Consider the following 19070-nt stretch of genomic DNA (forward strand, 5'->3'; position numbering starts at 1 on the left):
GTGCCCTTGTGGCTAAGAAGGCCAATGGCATCCTGGGGTGTATTAGAAGGGGGGTGGTTAGTAGGTCGAGAGAGGTCCTCCTTCCCCTCTATTCTGCCCTGGTGAGACCGCATCTGGAATATTGTGTCCAGTTCTGGGCCCCTCAGTTCAAGAAGGACAGGGAGCTGCTGGAGAGAGTCCAGCACAGGGCAATGAAGATGATTAAGGGAGTGGAGCATCTCCCTTATGAGGAAAGACTGAGGGAGCTGGGTCTCTGTAGTTTAGAGAAGAGGCGACTGAGGGGTGACCTTATTAGTGTCTATAAATATATAAAGGGGGAGTGTCACGAGGATGGAGCCAGGCTCTACTCAGTGGCAAACAATGATAGGACAAGGGGTAATGGGTACAAACTGGAACACAAGAGGTTCCACTTAAACTTGAGAAGCAACTTCTTCTCAGTGAGGGTGACGGAACACTGGAACAGGCTGCCCAGGGAGGTTGTGGAATCTCCTTCCCTGGAGACATTCCTGTGTAACATTATCTAGGTGTTCTTGCTCCGGCAGGGGGATTGGACTAGATGATCTTTCGAGGTCCCTTCCAATCTCTAGCATACTGTGATACTGTGATACTGTGACTGCTTTCACCAGGGGTGAATGCATATCCCTCGAGGCCCTAGTTTCCCTTGGTTCTCAAGAGTTTCTTGGTGCACTCATTGGTATTAACAAGTGTAATATATGTCCATCAAAGAAAAACCCACACTTTAAAAAATAATATTGTATGTGACCTGCTGAGAGATTAGTGCATGTGAGATCAGTCTGGAGGTACAACTTTCCTGGGTGTGCTGCTTTTTCTCATGTACCAGTAAATATCCCTCCTTGTAGAAGCGATCTTCAGTAGACTTCTCTTTTGAGATGAACGAGTGATCAGGTGCTCAAGTCCAGCAGCATGCATGGGGTTTGAAGCCTCAGTTACCCGTATGTGCATGTGCAGTTAATTGCTTGTGTGCAAGTGAAGTGATCTGCCTAGAAAATATCTGTACAGGTGCCTAGAAAATATCTGTTAAGTTCTGTGGGTGTTGAGTGAGTGTACTTGGTGTCTTGCATTTTGAAAAATGAAGTGCTGTACAAATACAATTTTTAAAACCATGTCTCTTCCTTTTGAAGACACATTCCACAACAAGAAGAAATCAAATGTATTGAATTTGCTTTCACCTTAGTGATATTTCATCTTTCAGAAGTTTCAAGTAACGTCTGTTTATTTTAAGGCCATTCAGCTGGGTGATTTTTGGAGGCTAGCTTGAAGTCCTTGTCTATTACTGGAGAGCAGCTGATATTAGAGATGAGTGGTATGATTTAATTGGTTACACTAAATACATAGCTCTCTGTATACAGCTCTAGAAATTATGTAGGGGAATTTAATGCCCTGAAACAAGACTGAAACACATGCAGATTAGTTCAACTTCAGTAACAGAGCATCCGTCAAAGATACCTTTTTAGGTTTCTAATGATCTCTTTTAGTCCCACAGTCAGAAACTTAGAAAACCAGCAGCAGCAGATTCATCACAGTGCTTTCTGCTGACCTACTACCAATGGGAATATATATTGCAACATACAGGCTCACTTTTAATTTCGCTCTGCAGTCAGCAGTGCACACTTGGTGTTCTGAAATAGGTAACATTTTATGATATTAGGATGTGTTTTTTTTTAAGGGATTCATCCTTTTAAATAAAATAAAACAGATAAAAGCCAGCACATCGGTGAAATGCATCTCACAGCTGTAGTCAGAATGGCAGTTTCTATTTTTAACTTGGCAACTTCCCCATGTAACAGACTACAGCTTTCAGTGACATTTCAGATATAGCTAATATCCTCTCAATATTTTTTGGGGCCATCTTATTTTGCATCCCCCACACAGCAGCAGTGGATGCTTGTGGAGAATGAGGAGAAACGGTTACACAAAATGGTCCACCTCCTATGCTCTCCTATGTAGCTTTGTCTACCAAATACAGGACTGAATGGACCATTGGTCTGACCTGGTAGAGTATTTCTTGTGTTTGTATGGGTTTTTTTTACACTTCAGTGTTAACAGCTATATACAGAAGTAGTTCAGTTGATCAGAAAAAACATAGTCCCATTATTTGATTCTTTGTCTTGGAACATTTAAAAAAACAAACAACATACAAGTACCTCTGTGACAGAAGTGCCATGGCTGCTGCATGGGTCAGAGATGTACCTGCAGAAATGTTGCTGCATGTTTTATCTTTAGTGGCATTTTGCATTCTAGCTATTGTCTTCTCTCAGTGCTGCTTCTTACATTGCTTTTCCCTCCTCTGGTTTTCTGTTTGCTTCTGTGTCATCAAAAGAAAATGGGAAAGAGCCATTAGTACCAGCTAACTGACTAGTACTCATCCAGAGAACTAAAGTAGGATGCATCAGGCTACATATAAACATCTGCAACATTACTGGCTTCTTATAGGGTAATTGTCCTGGGTTCAGCAGTAGCAGTCATTTTTGTCCTTCTTAGTAGCTGGTGCAGTGCTGTGGTTTTGACTTTCAGCTTGGGAACAGCGCTGATAACACTGATGTTTTTAGCTGGTGCTCAGTAATGTTTACTCTGATCAAGGACTTTGTGAGCCTCATGCTCTGCCAGGGAGGAGGGGAAGCTGGGAGGAAGCAGAGACAGGACACCTGACCCAAACTGACCAAAGAGGTATTCCATACCACAGCACATCATGCCCACTATATAAACTGGGGGCAGTTACCCGGAAGGGCTAGATCACTGCTTGGTTGGGCTGAGTATTGGTCAGTGGGTGGTGAGCGGTTGTATTCTCTTCCCTTGTTATTCCCCTTATCTTTATTATTATTGGTGGTAGCAGCAGTGGTTTGTGTTATACCTCAGTTACTGGGCTGTTCTTATCTCAACCCATGGGAGATACATTCTCTTGACTTTTTTCCCATCCCTCCAGGAGGAAAGGAAGAAAGAAGGGTGGGGGGAGTGAGCAAGCAGCTGCGTGGTTCTGAGTTACTGGCTGGGCTTAAACCAGGACAGACTGATACTGTATTATCTCAGTTTAATAAAGATGTTGAACAACATTAGGAAAGGTTAGATCTTTGCAGAACCTGCTAAAAACACCCCTATGGATGATTTGCAGTTTACTTACATAGCTACATTTGGAATCTATTTCTTGGCTAGTGGGAGTTACATTCTTTCGATTCTCCTCCCCATCCCTCCAGGAGCAGGGGCAAGAAGGTGGGGGGGGGAGTGAGCGAGCGGCTGCATGGTTCTGAGTTACCGGTTGGGCTTAAACCATGACAGTAATTGATTATGAAAAAATTACTAGTTAATTGAAAGGAATAGGAACATCTGTATCTAGAGTGTCTATGGCTCAGTCTAAAGTAGATAGATAAAACGAATGAAATGTCCCTGGCTGTGCCTGTTTCTCCTGGCTAAGAGAAAGAAACCTAGGGTGCCTGGCTCAGGTGTGGATGAGGAGTTACAGGGGTCAAGGCTCTCTGTATAAGGAAAAGACGCTTCAAGGGGCAGAATTAGTGAAGTTTATTTCTTAATCCAAATTATTTATCTTTTCCATCTTTTTAGGTAGATTTGTGTTCTGTCTGTGCTTGTAGACTAGATACAAGGACAAAAGGCTGGACTTAAAAATTCAGGTAGACTCTTTACTGAAATCTTTTAAGTGCCTAATAAGACTTTATCAGCCCACTCAGAAATCTTCCTACCAGCCTGAACACTTTCAAAAATCATTCCCAAAGGACCTGTTTCTGTGTGAAGACAGTACATATTTAAACATTCTTCTCTTTGGAGTTCTGTCCTGTATGGCTGTAATGGAGACGTTCAGCAAAAGTGTGTCTTATGTGCCTTCAGGAGAGCCATAAGGAGACCCTCCACAGTAAGGGCTCTTTTCTTAGCTTATTCTGTTGGAACTGCCATGGAGTCTGTTTCAGGATCCTTTATTTCTGGAAAACTGACCCTTTCTTCCTGTGTTTTACAGTAGGGCAGGTGGAGTTTAAGACAACTAGTATCTCCCTGTATGGTTTTATGAATAAGGGTACTAAAGCCTTTTGCAGTAATCTAACTAGCTGTTTCTTTCAGATTTGGAGAGTGTTCATCTGGTTGATTCTGAAAAGTACTGCAAAATTGTTGTATTTCCATGTTTTGGAGAGGTAATTCAAGCATAAAGGCTGTGAGGGTACCTGGTCTCAGTGGAAGGGGAGATGGGGAGGAATTTCACAGGGACAAGAAAGCATCTGAATTCACTGGCAGAGAGCAGCACTGTATGTGCCATGGCAGCATTCACTAGCCTGCTTCTAGCACCCAGCCCTCTCTGAAAGTTCAGAGGAAGGAAAGGGCAGATTCAGAAATTAGAGCCTAACCCCATATTCACTCTATGAGCACTTTCTCCATTTTGACTTTGTATGAACTAGTATCAGTCAGACTAAATCTTGCATCCTTTTGAAGTGCATTCTGTTTATATTCACTATTTAATAACTTCTGACAAGCATAGAGCTTATTCTTTCAGAAGTGTGGGTTTTGGGAAACCTGTATCTACTTTTCTGCAGATGTACAGGGCTGGAGAGTGACAGCCAGGCTTTCTTCTTAGTGTGAGTGACATAAGTGTAAGCCACAGTCCTGTTGGGTGGTAGAGGGGAAGGTGATAATACTGTCTGATCCAGGAGAGCTTTGATAAACATCAGGTACAAAACTGTCTATTCTGTTCTTGTACTCCTCCTCTAAGTTGCTGTTGAAGACTGGGCCTGTTGTAGCAAGTATTGCAGTCTTGATAGCTCTTCACTATAGGAAGAAAAAGAATGAATAACCCAAAGAACTGATTTAGAAGGAGGAAAAAAATGTATTTGCTGCATTGTAAAGAATAATTTTAAAGGCCTAGGGGGACATATGAGAAAATGGAAAGAAGATGTAAAGGAAAGGGAGTAGGAAGAATGAAGGCATGTACCATGTGAATGGAAGTTTGTGTGATTTTTAACTCCTTGAGCCACAGGAAACATGGAACTAGGGTTCTTGTTTAGGAAGTGTGAATCTAACAGTCTGAAATACCTATGAAAACAATGTTCAATTCCATATCATGGTTAGAAATGGCTATCATGAGAAGGGGAAAGGTAATCAGTATAAATGCATTTATTATATATTTTTTCCTAACAATTTATAGATTATGCTCATATTTTGGAGAAAATAATGTTTGCTTTGGACTCCTAGCAGGATAAAGCATGTATAAGTGTGGGACCTTGTGTTTCTGCAAATACTGTTTTGTAATCCTTCTATCTACCAGTTTAGTAACTGAGCCAGTGGTTTCCCAACCCATGGGTTCATCTGTAAGTGAAGGCTTTGTGCCTCTGTGGCCACATTATGTAGTTTGAGGAATCTTTTATCGTCATTGTATTGTGATTCAGGGTCTACAGCTTGTTGTGCTAGGGATTATATTAAGGTTTAGACTCTTCCAAACCGGAAGAATTTTAAATGTAAGCTGTGGGTTTAAATCATGTATTACCAGAAGTTTGCTTATGGCACCTGTGTACTCTGTTGGCACAATTTCCTCTGATATAAAAGGCTTTTTTAAAAAAATCCAACTTTTTCCCCCTAGTTGTAGTCTTCCTACTGAACAGAAACCATCATTTTTTTTTCTTTTTTTTTTCTTCTTTTTTTTTTCCCCCTTTTGTTTCTTTAGTCGATTGCTTAGATGTAACATTACAAAGCTTTGTCCAGGTTTGGACTGGGATGAGGAAGGATTGGCAGTTTTCCCTGGAATGTCAGTGAAACTGACTGCTGCTGTTCTAGCTGGACTGCTGGATGTGCTGGTGTTCTTCTGTTATACACTTGGAAATCTCATACAAATAACTACAATGTGTTAGTAATCAGCCAGATGTCCACTTCCAGTGTAGAGATGTTTCATACTTACTGTGAAATCAATGCAGAGTCTGCAGCAGAGCAAACATGCAAGTACTGTACGTGGGCGCTGAATCATCTAATGGGACTTGCCATGCATGCTCTGGCGAACTGAGGCACTTGGACTTAGTGGCCATACTTCACATGTTGTTTGAGGCACACATCCATATTTCTGCATGGGATTTTGTAGATAGAAAAGTGAAGCCAATGCTCTTCCACAGGGAGGTGGAGAGAGGAAAACCTCTGCTGTAGTTATAGGTAAAGTTGCCCAAATAATATCTGTCTGTCAACACTGAAATAAAAAAAAACATAGACCTTGCTGAATTTATCACCAATAGTGTTGTTTCAGTAATGTCTGCACTGGAAAACTGCTGCTGCTGGGTAAAAACTTAGTGTAGCTTTAATCCCAGCCTCTGGGACACAAACCACCATTTTATCTATGTGTTCCTGTGTGTGTGCATATATAATTTTATGAAATATAATACATATAAAATGATAATATTGTCAATCAGATTTGAAAAATCATGGCAGTCAGGTGAAATTCCTGATGTCTGGGAAAAGGGAAATATAACCCTCATTTTCAAGAAAGGGAAAATGGATGACCTGGGGAATTACAGACCAGTCAGCCTCACCTCTGTGCCTGGCAAAAACTTGGAGCAGATTCTCCTGGAAGGCATGCTAAGGCACACGAAAAGCAACAAGGTGCTTGGTGACAGCCAGCATGGCTTCACTAAGGGGAAATCCTGCCTGACTAATTTGGTGGCCTTCTATGATGGGGCTACGGAACTGATGGACAGGGGTAGAGCAGTTGATGTCATCTACCTGGACTTGTGCAAAGTGTTCGACACTGTCCCACATGACATCCTTGTCTCTAAATTGGAGAGACATCAATTTGATGGATGGAACACTCGGTGGATAAAGAACTGGCTGGATGGCTGCACGCAAAGAGTTGTGGTCAATGGCTCAGTGTCCAGCTGGAGACTGGTAATGAGTGGTGCCCCTCAGGGGTCAGTATTGGGAGTGATCCTGTTTGTTCAACAATCTTGTTGGCAACATGGACAGTGGGATTGAGTGGGACTCGGGACTGTAGTGATAGGACAAGGGGTAACAGGTTCAAACTTAAACAGGGGTAGTTCAGGTTAGCTACAAGGGAGAAGCTCTTTACTGTGAGGGTGGTGAGGGACTGGAATGGGTTGCCCAGAGAAGTGGTAAATGCTCCATCCCTGGCAGTGTTCAAGGCCAGGCTGGATGGAGCCTTGGGTGACATGGTTTAGTGTGAGGTGTCCCTGCCCATGGCAGGGGGTTTGGAACTTGATGATCTTAAGGTCCTTTCCAACCCTATCCGCTGTATGATTCTAAGAATAAAAATAAATAATAAGAAACAGTGGTTAATCTCCCTTTGTTTCCTGTGGTTGGTTGTTCAGTTAAATGAAAGTAAAATGATTGCAGTATCCTCTTCTTTGTGACAGCTCTTCAGTTTTAGAGATATTAGTCACCAATTCATGTAACAAATCCTCTTAGAAGATGGCCCGTATCCTACAGCCTTTAATTTCTAATGGCTTATAACAAAATGGATGTGAGTATACAGTTGAGACTACCCTGGAGTTACTGACTCAGAATTTGGTGGCTTGTTAGCACAGTTCTAAAATAAGTTTTTTGTTGCAGCTCTTTCCTGGGACAATAAGAGCATCTGCCATCCAGACAGATTTCTAAATGTATCTCTTAAAAACATACTGAAATAGTATTGCAAACAATAGTAGTTTTCTCTTGTTCTTAAATTATTAAGTTTATCCATGGAGTCTACACCAGAATCACTTCTCCTGTCACATTTATCTCCATCTTGCTCTTTCTATAGTGCAGGAGGTGGTTGGAGAGTTCTGGGGTTTAGTTCTTCTGTATAATAAATTTCCAATTTTTTTTTTCCTGCTTGAAGGTCTATCTTTGGAGTGTGCAAGACCTTGAGGAAGAACATTCCACACTTTATCCTGTACGCCTTTTCAATCCAGTTCTCTTTCTAGGTTTCAGGAATTTGTTTACCTTGTTGCTTTCCTCTTTTCTTTGGCTTCACATTTTTTTTCTGGGACATATTTATTTAGTGTTAAGTTATTAGTACAAAGAAATTAAGAGTATTAAGTTACTAGTACAGGCAACAACAAAAGAAAGAAGAATAAACTCTCTAAAAGGATAAATAATACTGAATTTATACCCCACAATTAAGGCTGGTAGGAATCAGGCTTCTGCATTTTTTCTGCTTGCTCTTTTTCCATGGTCTGACAGCCATTTTCCCATCACTCATGCTTCAGTCCTGCATGCTTTCATTTTCATTCTTTTTGCTCATGGCTCTAGCGCTCAAGACCTGTCCCAAAGGCCTCTTTATATAAAGCAGTCCAAAGCTTAGCCTCATATGTTGCATCAGCTGGTGGGAAATGAGCAGATGTCCTAAGAAATCATCCAAGCACATGAAGGGAGAGTGCTGCCAGCGATACACTTAGGGCTCTCGTGCCCATTAGAAGTTGGAGTCGATGCCTCTGAGGTGGAGGGGTCCAGAGTGCTGCAAGATCTGCTGCTCCACCAGAGTAACAGAAATATGGATGGGAAAGATCCTGTTCCACCAAAATGACTGGGAAAATGTCATGGACTGTCCTTTGTTCTTCCCAGTTTCCATCTCTGTTAATTCTGGCTGGTATTTTCTTTTGCAATCAGGACAGGATAGTGGGAGTGACTTGGGTTTCTCTTCTCACCCATTGTAACATTGCTTTGGAGGACAGACTAGGTCATGCTTTGGTGAGGGTATCAAGAGGAATGCTCTCAGCAATGCCTCAGTGGAGGGTAACTTCCAAGTTCCTTTATGGCAGCTAATGAACGCTGAGTCTGAGTTGTGTTCAGAGAGTGGTGTGTGAAGGTCTTAGCAAGGTGGAAAGAGCACTCAAGAATCTTTGAACTGTAACTTTGTGTTTTCTCCTGTCTATAGATAGCCATACCCTTGAGAGGGTTGCATGTGTCCAACTGGCAGATGCCAGGCTAACTTTGATTTCCCTTTTCCACCTGGTGTTATGTAAGGAGGGGGTCAGCAGAACTGCTGCCTTGGACTTCTGGAGGGCAGATTTTGGTCTCTTTAGGAGTCTGGTGGACAGAGTCCCTTGGGAGGCAGTCCTGAAGGGCAAAGGAGTCCGGGAAGGCTGGGCATTCTTCAAGGAAATCTTAAAGGGACAAAGCAGGCTGTCCCTGTGTGCCGAAAGACGTGCTGGTGGGAAAGAGACTGGCCTGGATGAACGAGAGCTTTGCTGGAACTTGGGTTAAAAAAAGGAGAGTTTATGATGTTTGGCAGAAGACTGGAAGTTAGCAAATGCAATGCCAATCTAGAAGAAGGGCTGGAAGGAGGATGTGGGGAACTACAGTCTGACCTCAATGCTAGGGAAGGTTATGGAGCAGATCATCTTGAGAACCATCACATGGCATGTATAGGACAACCAGGTGATCCAGTCAGCATAGATTTATGAAAGACAGGTCTTGCTTGACTAACCTGTCTCCTTCTATGAGAAAGTGACCCTCTTAGCGGATGAGAAAAAGGCTGTGGATGTTGTCTACATAGACATAGGTAAAGCCTTTGACACCATTTCCCACAGCATTCTCGTGGAGAAAATACCTGTTCATGGTTTGGATGGGTATACTCTGCACTGGGTAAAACCCTGGCTGGATGGGCAGGCCCAAGAGTGGTGATAAATGGTGTTAAATCCAGTCGGAAGATGGTCACAAGTGGCATTTCCCAGGGCTCAGTATGAGGGCCAGTTCTGTTTAATATCTTTATCAGTGATCAGAATGAGGGGATTGAGTGCACCCTCAGTAAGTTTGCAGAGCACACCAAACTGGCCAGGAGTGTTATCTGCCGAAGGATAGGAAGGCTCTGCAGAGGGATGTGGACTGGCAGGATCGAAGGGGTGTGTCCAATGGTATGAGGTTCAACAAGGCAAAGTGCCAGGTCCTGCACTTGGCTCACAACAACCCCATGCAACGTTACAGGCTTAGGGAAGAGTGGCTGGAAAGATGCTCGGCGGAAAAGGACCTGGGGGTGCTGGTTGGTGGAGCTGAACATGAGCCACCTTGTGCCCAGGTGCCCAGACAGGCAACAACATCCTGGCTTGTATCAAATAGCATAGCCAGCAGGGCCAGGGCAGTGATTGCCCCAATGTACTCAGCACTGGCAAGGCTGCATCTAGAATCCTGTGTGACCAGAACTGGTCACATCAGTACAGGAAAGGCACTGAGGTGTTCGAGCAAGTTTGGAGAAGGGCAGTGAAGCTGGTGAAGGGTCTGGAGGAGCAGCTGAGGGAACTGGGGCTGTTTCACCTAAGAAGGAGGCTTAGAGCGGACCTTATTGCTCTCTACCTGAAAAGAAGTTGTGGCAAGGTGAGTGATGGTCTCTTCTCCCAAATAACAAACGATATGACAAGAGATAACAGCTTCAAGTTGCACCAGGGGAGGTTTAGATTGGATAGTAGGAAAATTTCTTCGCTGAAAGGGTTGTCGGGTATTGGAAGAAGCTGCCCAGGGAAGTTGTCGATTCACCATCCCTGGAGGTATTTAAGATGTGTAGCTGTGGTTCTTAGGGGCATGGGTTAGTGTTGGATTTTTAACAGTGCTAAATTAACAAGGTTGGACTTGACCTTATAGGCCTTTTCAGCCCCAACAGTTCTATGATGCTATGAATTTTCTGTACTGAGTAAATATATTTGTTGATTTACAGGATAGCATAAAGCCTGAAGAAAGACCCTATGGCAAGCCCACCATGTTTTGGGGAATTGTAGAGTCAAATGCAGAGTCTCTGTAATTTTAAGGAACCTATAGAGGAGAATGGAAAACTGCTTAAAAGGTTTCTGGAGAGGTTCCTTCCATCCTGTTTAGGATGAAGGACTGTAATTCTGAGAAGGCCCTTCTGTGGACTTCGCTACAGAGATTTGCTATCTTCCATCCCGGATCTGGTGTACCACATCTACAGTGAGATGTAGGGGCAGCTGTCAAATCCCAGATACTTTCTGTAGTATTTGATTCATAAGGGTATCAAGTTGGAAATTTCTACGGAAAGGAGCAGACCATGCACCAAGTATAATTTATTCAGGGTTGCCATCAGAAATGAAAGCCTGGCTTCTCATTTACTTCCTGCGTGCACTAGAAAGCTCCCTCTTTAAGCAGCTTGATTGTCCTTTACACTAGACTTCTGTGAAGCTCTGTGAACATTGCTTACCATGGAAGTGCTTCTGCACCTGCTAGAGCCTGAAAATAACTCATTTCCTGGAGTAATTTTTTTTTTTTCTCATATGAGGCTGGGAGAAGATAGTTTATCTTGATTATTAGAAACAAAAATAAGCCATGCCACATGCTTCTCCAGGGCTCAGTTGTTTGATTAAAAGTTTGTCATGCTGAAAGAGAATCAAATAGGAACAATACTAACCTTAAGCTTTGGTCTAAAGAAGAGTTACTGGCTTAAAAGCAATTTATTTCTCTCTTGTTCTTTCAGCTTGGATACCAGTGGAATTAGTGATCCTTCTAGACATGATTTCAAAACTGCTTCATGGGAGAAAACTGCTTTCAGTTGGTCAGACGGTTCTGTCTTAAAACAATGGTGATATGTTAAAATGTCTTGTTACTGTGTTTTAAATTATGTAGCTTTTTAAGGCTTTGGAACTTTGCTGCCGGTGATAGTGATGATAACTTGCTTTTTAAATGTACACAAGTTTTCCATCTACATGAAGCAGACCTTTGCTATCGGGAGGACAGCAGTGTTAAAAAAGTGCACAGAAAAATCTTTGTCCATCAGTCAGAGTAGTTGGGGAGTCATGAATGAGAGAAAATACTGAACATGAAATACTCATGCTACTGTGACTATTTTTAAGTCTTAGTATGCTAGCACCAAAAATTACATTTCTGGTAGTAGTTAAAATGTGAGAATTTGCCGATTTAGAAGATCAATGAAATGAAAAGATAAGCTGCAGTGAAGTGACACGCTTTGAACAGTCTGCCAGTACTTGCTTGCAAAAAAGGAAAAGAACTTAAAATACAAAATTTTACCAAAACAAATAGTTAATGCGAGAAGGTTGGGAAATACATGTATATATTTAATTGTAGGAGTATTCAAATGAAGTTTTGTGGTATTTAAGCTGTTATTTCAGAGGACTTCTGAATCTTTTAATTTCAGTAGCAACCATGTTTTCACTTCACACATATATTCAGGCAGAGCACGTTTGAATTCTGAGCCAGAAAGCACTTTAAAATGTACCTGTAGTATATGAGTGAACTCTCTTGTGTGAAATCATCTTGCTGATGATAAGGTCTGTTACTATAAAGGTTTTAGGGCTGATGGATGAGAAACAGCCTTCAGATACCAAGGGGTCTACACACAAAGTAAGGACCTAAACAGCTAAGCAGATCATTTGTTTGAGGTTATCTGGGATTAAAGTTGTGTTGGGATATGCTGTGTTTCTCTTCTTTAATGTTCTTTCTGTGTGCTTGCAGGGCACTCATCACCATGGTGTTTTGCTTAGGTTTAAAAATAGAAATAGTGCTAGCAATTTGTAGTTTGTTTTTTTTTTAAATTATTATTAATTTTTGGAGGAACAGGTTGCTTATTTTGTAGAAGCGGTTCTATATAAGAGAGAAGGAGGAAAAAAATTGATATGCTGTGTAGGGCTACTGTTAAATCTCTCCTTGAATTTCTTTGAAAGAATTTTTGATTTATCAACCCAGTGAAGCTGTTTGTTTATATCATCTGCTATCCAGGGGTTTTATTTTTTTTAAAGTTCAACCAAAGAATATCTGTAATGCCCACAAGCCAAAATGTTTCAGAAGGCAGGCAGAAGAAATGACTGAGGTTGGCTATGATGCCTTAGACCACATTTTGGTCTGTACCTAGAGTCTGTGAAGGAAGCCCTCTAGGCGGTCATGTCTGACAGGACTTACCATGGCCGGGAGTACATGTTCCCAGTATACCAGCCCCCTTTAGAAAAGTGATGTCGGAAAATATCATAAGGTAACATAGCTTGAGCTCAGAGGAAGGCTAAGTACTCCCACTGCATGTAGTACATGTGAAGAAGGCTGAGAAGATTCCTCCATGAATCTTTCCTGCAGGAGATGTTGCCTTCAGTGAATGAACAGAGGCAGCCTGGCTTGGTGGAGTCATTTGTAATACAGAAAAATTCTGTCAAGTGTGACTTCACTACTTCTCCAGCACAGGAATGATGACCTCTTCTTCTTAAGTTCTAGGGCAGTAAAGTAGATTAGAAGGTACTCCATGTGTCTAGTACTGTCTGCATCTGATAGTGTTTTCTAGAACCACACTATTTTTGTTCCTATTTTCTGAGAAAGCCAAGAAATCTGTCTAGGTAGTAGAATGGGAGAGAATGCTTCAGTAATTGCTCTGATTGCTTCTTAGCACCTAGGGGATTTTTTAGGTTGCCTTTATCACTACCTTTCTGCCATGTCTTGATGAATTTGATACTTTCAAATTGTTTTAACTCAAACCTTGTGATTTCAGAGCAATATTTTAGTGAGTTTGCCATGTTGTGATAGAAGCCAGGAGAGATGCTTTCAAAAAAAAAAAAGGAAGCAAAATCCAGTTATTTTTTTCTTAGACTGCAAATAAAAAAATACCCAACTCAATCATATTATTGTCACCTATTGTCTTCAGTGAGCAGAGTTAATGCTGTTCTGGGTGCCCTCACTCTGCATTTCAATCCATAACATGTAATAAGTTATTTTTTATTTAACTACTATTGCATTGCTTCTTCATGCTGCGAACAGTTAAAGGGAGACTTGCAGTGTCACTGAAATATTTTTTTATTATTATATAATTGAAATGTGCTCAATTCTGAACTTTTTAGCATAATTTTTATAGCAGAATTTACACAGCGTGTAATTTTATCCTTATATTTCATTATCTATATTCTCACTAGTCGCCCAATTAAGAAAACTCGGAAAGGATACTGAGTCAATTAAATGAGCAAACTGGCCGTTCTGGGAGCCTATTTAACAAGCTCTTTTGCATCAAAACCTACATATATTAATCTGATGTAGAATTTCTCTGGTTCTGATAAAAATGACAGACTGTTGCACATCTATGCTGGAAACATACATTGCTTCTTCAAAACACTGTTTCAGTTGATCAACAAAATATTTCTGTCCTCTGTGGACAAAAGAGCTAAGATATGTACAAAAATATCTTTACAAGTCACAATTATCTCTTTGAAGTGCAAGATAACTGTGATTTGATTTGAAGGTTTACGTTATTTGAGGGAGAGAGCAGTTCAAAAGTGTTGAACCACTTTACCACCACCCTGTGGTAAAGAAAGCAGACAGTGTTTAAGAAAAAAAATTTAAGATGTGCAGGAGATTATCATTTGCATTGCATTGAAAACATTAGGTGATATTTTATCAGCGTGTGACCAGTAGCACTGAAACATCTCATTGATTAACAGTGTTTTGGATAAGTAAGCACACTTTAAAATCTTACATCTCAGTGTTAAATGCAACTTTAAAATATGGTTTCAGTTTAGACCCCGCCTCCATATTACTAGCACTAAAACCAAAAAACTCATTAGTAATTCTAGTTTATTTATAAATGTGTTAATTGGATTCAGTCACAAAATGTGATTTATCATCTAACATGAGAATAAAGAATTGGAAGGGCACATAATCATTTAAACAATTATGTCTATTTTTACACCATTGGTTTTGTAATTTGGTATGTCATTTATGATCATCCTGAGTAAGCAGTAGGTGGGTTGAAATTAATTTCCTATAAATTCTTTTTTTTTTTCTCATGGAGGGACTAAGGAGTCAAAATTTTACTGAGGTAAAGTGGATCCGTCCTACATAAACGTGTGGCGTTAAATGGAGGATGTTAAATGTAGTTCCAAAGTGGCAGTGTAAATAGCTATTCTAAATACATGTATTAATCTAAACTTCAGGAAATTCAATCAGGTAGGATGAAGTCTGTAATAGGCTGTCACTTTGAATCACATGATAAAGCAAAAGTGAAAATGTATCAGTGAAATAAATCAGTGAAAATAAGTATGCCCATTAATGTATAAATATTGTTTTGGAAACAAGATCTGAATCTATGATTTAAATTATAAGTAAATTCAATCTTCATGTAGGAAGGGGAAATGCCCTATAATGAAGTGATCATTTAATAAATTTCATTAGTTATTAAGTCAAATCTTTTGAAGTATTTTCTATTAGTGTGTTGCCCACACTGGTATGGTACCAGCACAGGACTAGCGCAGAAGCAAGAGAACAGATCTGGAAAAGAAGGTGAAGGAGGTGTTTGCTATATAAGGCTTGCAGATGACAGTAATTTTGCTTCCAACATGTCTTTGCAATATGTCCTCCTGCATTTTGTGTTGTTATCTAGAAATCTCTTAAAGTCATTGTACAAACAAAAAGCTTTAGCTGCATACATTTATTTCAGCTTCCTTCATTGAATTGGAGAATTCAACAACCAAACACACCATAAAACATGGCTGGAGAATAAAACCTGCATCATTCCTGCATCCATTTTAGCAAAGAATGATAATTAAGTTGTTCAGAACAGCTGAAAGGCAAGAATCAAAATACAGCTTGACTACCTCTTGAGCATAAATGATTACATTACTTATTGTGATTTAAAGTGAGAGATAGCTACTTTCCCTTCATATGGAAGATTTTTGGTTTGGGTTCAGGAAGTTTTTTCCTGGCATGTCTGATTTTTCCCACTTCTGTAATCCTGGATTGATTTCTGTCTTCCAGGAATGAGGAACTGGATGGGAATCTTCTCAGCATTTGCCTGTTTTACCATAAGCTAGTAGAAGAAGGTGGTAAAACATCAACTGTCCTTTCCTTTCTTTAGTGACGTTTCCTAGTATAGGCAACTGTGAGTGTGCCATTCACCTTTTTTATTGGGGAGCCTGGTGTTCTGGAGTTGAGGGGAAGCAGTTGTTTTATCCTGGTGTATCTCGAGCTGCTGGAATTAACTCTGCAGCTGCTTTGTGACTTCTGCCCAGGTGGACAAATGTGCAGGAATGGTGTTCAGGGCATGTGAGGTTGGCTAAAAGGTAGAGATCAGTGTTCTCTCTAGAGATTAAAGAGTGAGAAATTACACCATCCATTTTTTCTTTTAGAGAGGTAAATCACATACTTGTGATCAAACCAGTCAGAGATCTCAAACAGCAGATTTTAGTTATAGCCTAGAGTGGGACGCTGTAGGTACTCTAAAGTATAAGTAAGAAGCATTTTCTTTTATTTTACTCTGTTATACTCTGGTCCTGTAAACTGTATGTTTCCATGCTTGCTTCTTCACTAGGAAATAAAGGCTACAACACAGAACAACAAAGTAGTTTCTGTTGGTTATGAATTTGGCATAGCTTTAAGCCAAAGCCATTTCCAGTCATACATTGTTTAAAAGTATACGTTCTGAGCTCTTAATTCATATATTTTGTTTGAGACTGTCAGTGTTTGGAATAAGTGCTTTGAGGATTTCTGTCTTTTGCCTGTTATCATGTCAAGAATGTTTAAAAAATGCACTAGCAACCTATTGGTAGCTTACTCTTTTGCTATACTGTAATAAAAATATTTCATAATACCATACCAGATAAATATTTAGAAAAATATTTAAAATTACATAATTAAAATTTAATATAAAAGTAAGAATCCTTTAAGTCATTGGCATAGCTTTTGCAAGCAGTGGACAGTGTTTCAGCAGCTAAAACCAGCAACCTATCCTATGCCAATTATTTTATCTGCCAATTTATCATGTCATGTTGCATTCAGCATCAGCTTAGAACTTCGGCTACCAATGTGATGTGAAATTAAAACTAATTGTTCTGTTCTTCAGAAATCCACATAACATTACTGTGCTGTACATGACTGAGCGAGTGGCTGCGTGGTTCTGAGTTACTGGCTGGGCTTAAACCACAACACATGTGATCTGATTTTGTGTTGTGCTTGCTTTTGTTTGCTGTGATCTTCCAGTGAAGCAGGCAGCAACATCTCAGAAGAGAGGAAGAAAATTGCTCTCAGTGTTGTCTGTGCATAGAACACTCTCCTGTTGCCTGACATGATACCAGGCTTTTGCATAACACTGTTCTTTATTCTTTAATTGGCCAGCCATATGCACTGAGTTATTTTTATTCCTTTGGACCACAGCACCCTTATCAGTAAAATGGAGATCATTCTACTCCTAAAATAAAATAAATAAAGCTTATTGAGGTCTGTTGAGTGAAATAAGAGCTATTTGCAATAATGAATAGCAATAGAAACGCAATAGCAGTGACTATTTGAATATTCCTCTCCTTTCTTCTGTCCTTCCTTCCTTCTGTCCTTCCTTTTGGGTTTCTCAGTATGTTAAATTATCTGTAATTATCTTATAGTATATAGTCTATCTGAGTCTTTGTCTTGCCTTTGAGCACCTTGATAAATCTTGAAAGGAGTAATTTAAACTCTTTACAGCTGCTGAAATTTTAATAAGATTACTTGGTCTGATAATATACTTCTCTCTCCCATTAGAGTTTATATTTCAGGTAAATTTAATTGCCTCTAAGCTACGTGCATCTTGAAAAATGATCTCAAAATAATTTGGATTTCTTTTACACTGCCATAAGTCAAAGGATTTATTTGCTTAATTTTTTAAACCTTAGACATAGTATGTGGCAACACAAATTACCAGCTTTGGTAGCTTTTTTTTTTTTCCACGTAGGAAATTTTGAATGTGATGGGCTGATTCTGATGGCAGCAGACTGTGGTTAGAGCTAGATTCTTTTGTTGCTGTTTAAGTTAAAAACATGAAAAAGGTGCAGAATGTAAAAACTCTTTTCAATGAAGTAATACTGGCAATATAGAAAAGTAAAATATATTATTTTCCTGGACCACTTTCCACCTTCCTGTGTGTGTGAAGTGAGGATTCACTAGCCTTCTGGGGTGCTGTGGGCTGCACAATGCTGAGCAGTTTCTCTCCCTTGTTGGTAACCTCATGGTGCATGGTGAATGTTTTTTTGAGGACAGATTGGGTGTCTCAGCTAACAAAGAATGAAAAAGCCTCTCAGACTAATATAGCCATTCAGACTACATGCTTTTTAAGTTCATTCCATGTGAAGTTCATGGAGTCTCAATCCTTGGAAATATTCAAGACCTGACTGCAAGCCTGACAGGCAAGCTGCTGTAGCTGACCCTGCTTGAGCGGCGTGGGATTGTGCTGGAAAACTTGAGTGGTTCTTATGAAGCTTGATGATGCCATGATTCTGTAAAACTAAATGCATAAAATTGAGATCTAAATCAGGGCATGTCTATATATATTAGATTGCATAGGCCTCTGACCTCTTAAATGAGGCATTCATAATGAAATTGGCAAAATTGTCAAGTTCCTGGATTTTTATTTTGATTCAGTTTGAGTTTTTATATCATCAGGATGACAATATTTAAGGTAGTTCTGTGTAGGTGTTTTGACATAATTGTAAAGCTTCAGTATCATGTATAATGAATGCTTTGTTTCTTGGGAACTTCCATTAGTATCTCTTACAAGCATGTGAAGCAAGTATTATGCTTTGAATTCACATAACACTTAATCATTTTACACAACCAGCTTCATATTCAGCCAGAGGTTCATAAACTACTTTACTGTTGACTGGATGTCCCAGTCAACAGTGGCAAAAATGACAGACACTGCCATTAGTAGCGGTGTTGACAGCGAGTAATACTGTTGGCATGGGAAGTGATCATCTCTGGGTCGGGCTGCTTGCCAGTCTGAAGTCATTAATGGTACTTGTACTCAGAGCGGCTACTCTAATGGCCTTTTCTTAGGGTCTGCATTATGGTAAGTCCTATTGCTGTAATTCCAGGCCTCCTACCAGACCTTCTGACTGGCAGAACTTGGAACACAGTACAAAGATAAGTTTTGGCTTCAAATGTTAGTTTCTTTTTAAGATAAATGCTTTAATAATGCAAACCATTTTTACCTTCATTATTACTGTCATAGATTTTATTAGATGAACCAAGAATATTTTAGGGGGACATTAACTGCCCTTAGGTGCTTTCATCTTTTTGAAGTTACAGCAAATAAAGCACTTACCACTTCTGAAACCACATGTACAGATGGATCTCTGCTTCCACATTAACATGACAGACAATGCTAGGAAAACTTGGTGTCTGAG

At 40.1% G+C, this 19070-nt stretch overlaps 1 protein-coding gene across 22 annotated transcripts in view; it reads left to right on the forward strand.

Annotated features, from left to right (window-relative positions):
• Window positions 1-19070, forward strand: part of RIMS1 (regulating synaptic membrane exocytosis 1) — a 298011-nt gene that overhangs the window by 55377 nt on the left and 223564 nt on the right. For 17 of the 22 annotated variants that reach the window (XM_062608169.1, XM_062608171.1, XM_062608174.1 and 14 more), the window contains exon 2: window positions 11411-11515. The exons of 4 other annotated variants lie outside the window; for them this stretch is intronic. In XM_062608169.1, the coding sequence (XP_062464153.1) occupies window positions 11411-11515 (105 nt within the window). The remainder of the gene's footprint in view (window positions 1-11410; window positions 11516-19070) is intronic. One more of the 22 variants, XM_062608167.1, reaches the window with a different exon arrangement.

The sequence above is a fragment of the Pezoporus occidentalis genome, unplaced genomic scaffold, assembly GCF_034315485.1.
Source record: "Pezoporus occidentalis ecotype Australia unplaced genomic scaffold, CSIRO_AGI_Poc_V1 ctg13, whole genome shotgun sequence".
In the NCBI taxonomy this organism is placed as follows: Eukaryota; Metazoa; Chordata; class Aves; order Psittaciformes; family Psittacidae; genus Pezoporus; species Pezoporus occidentalis.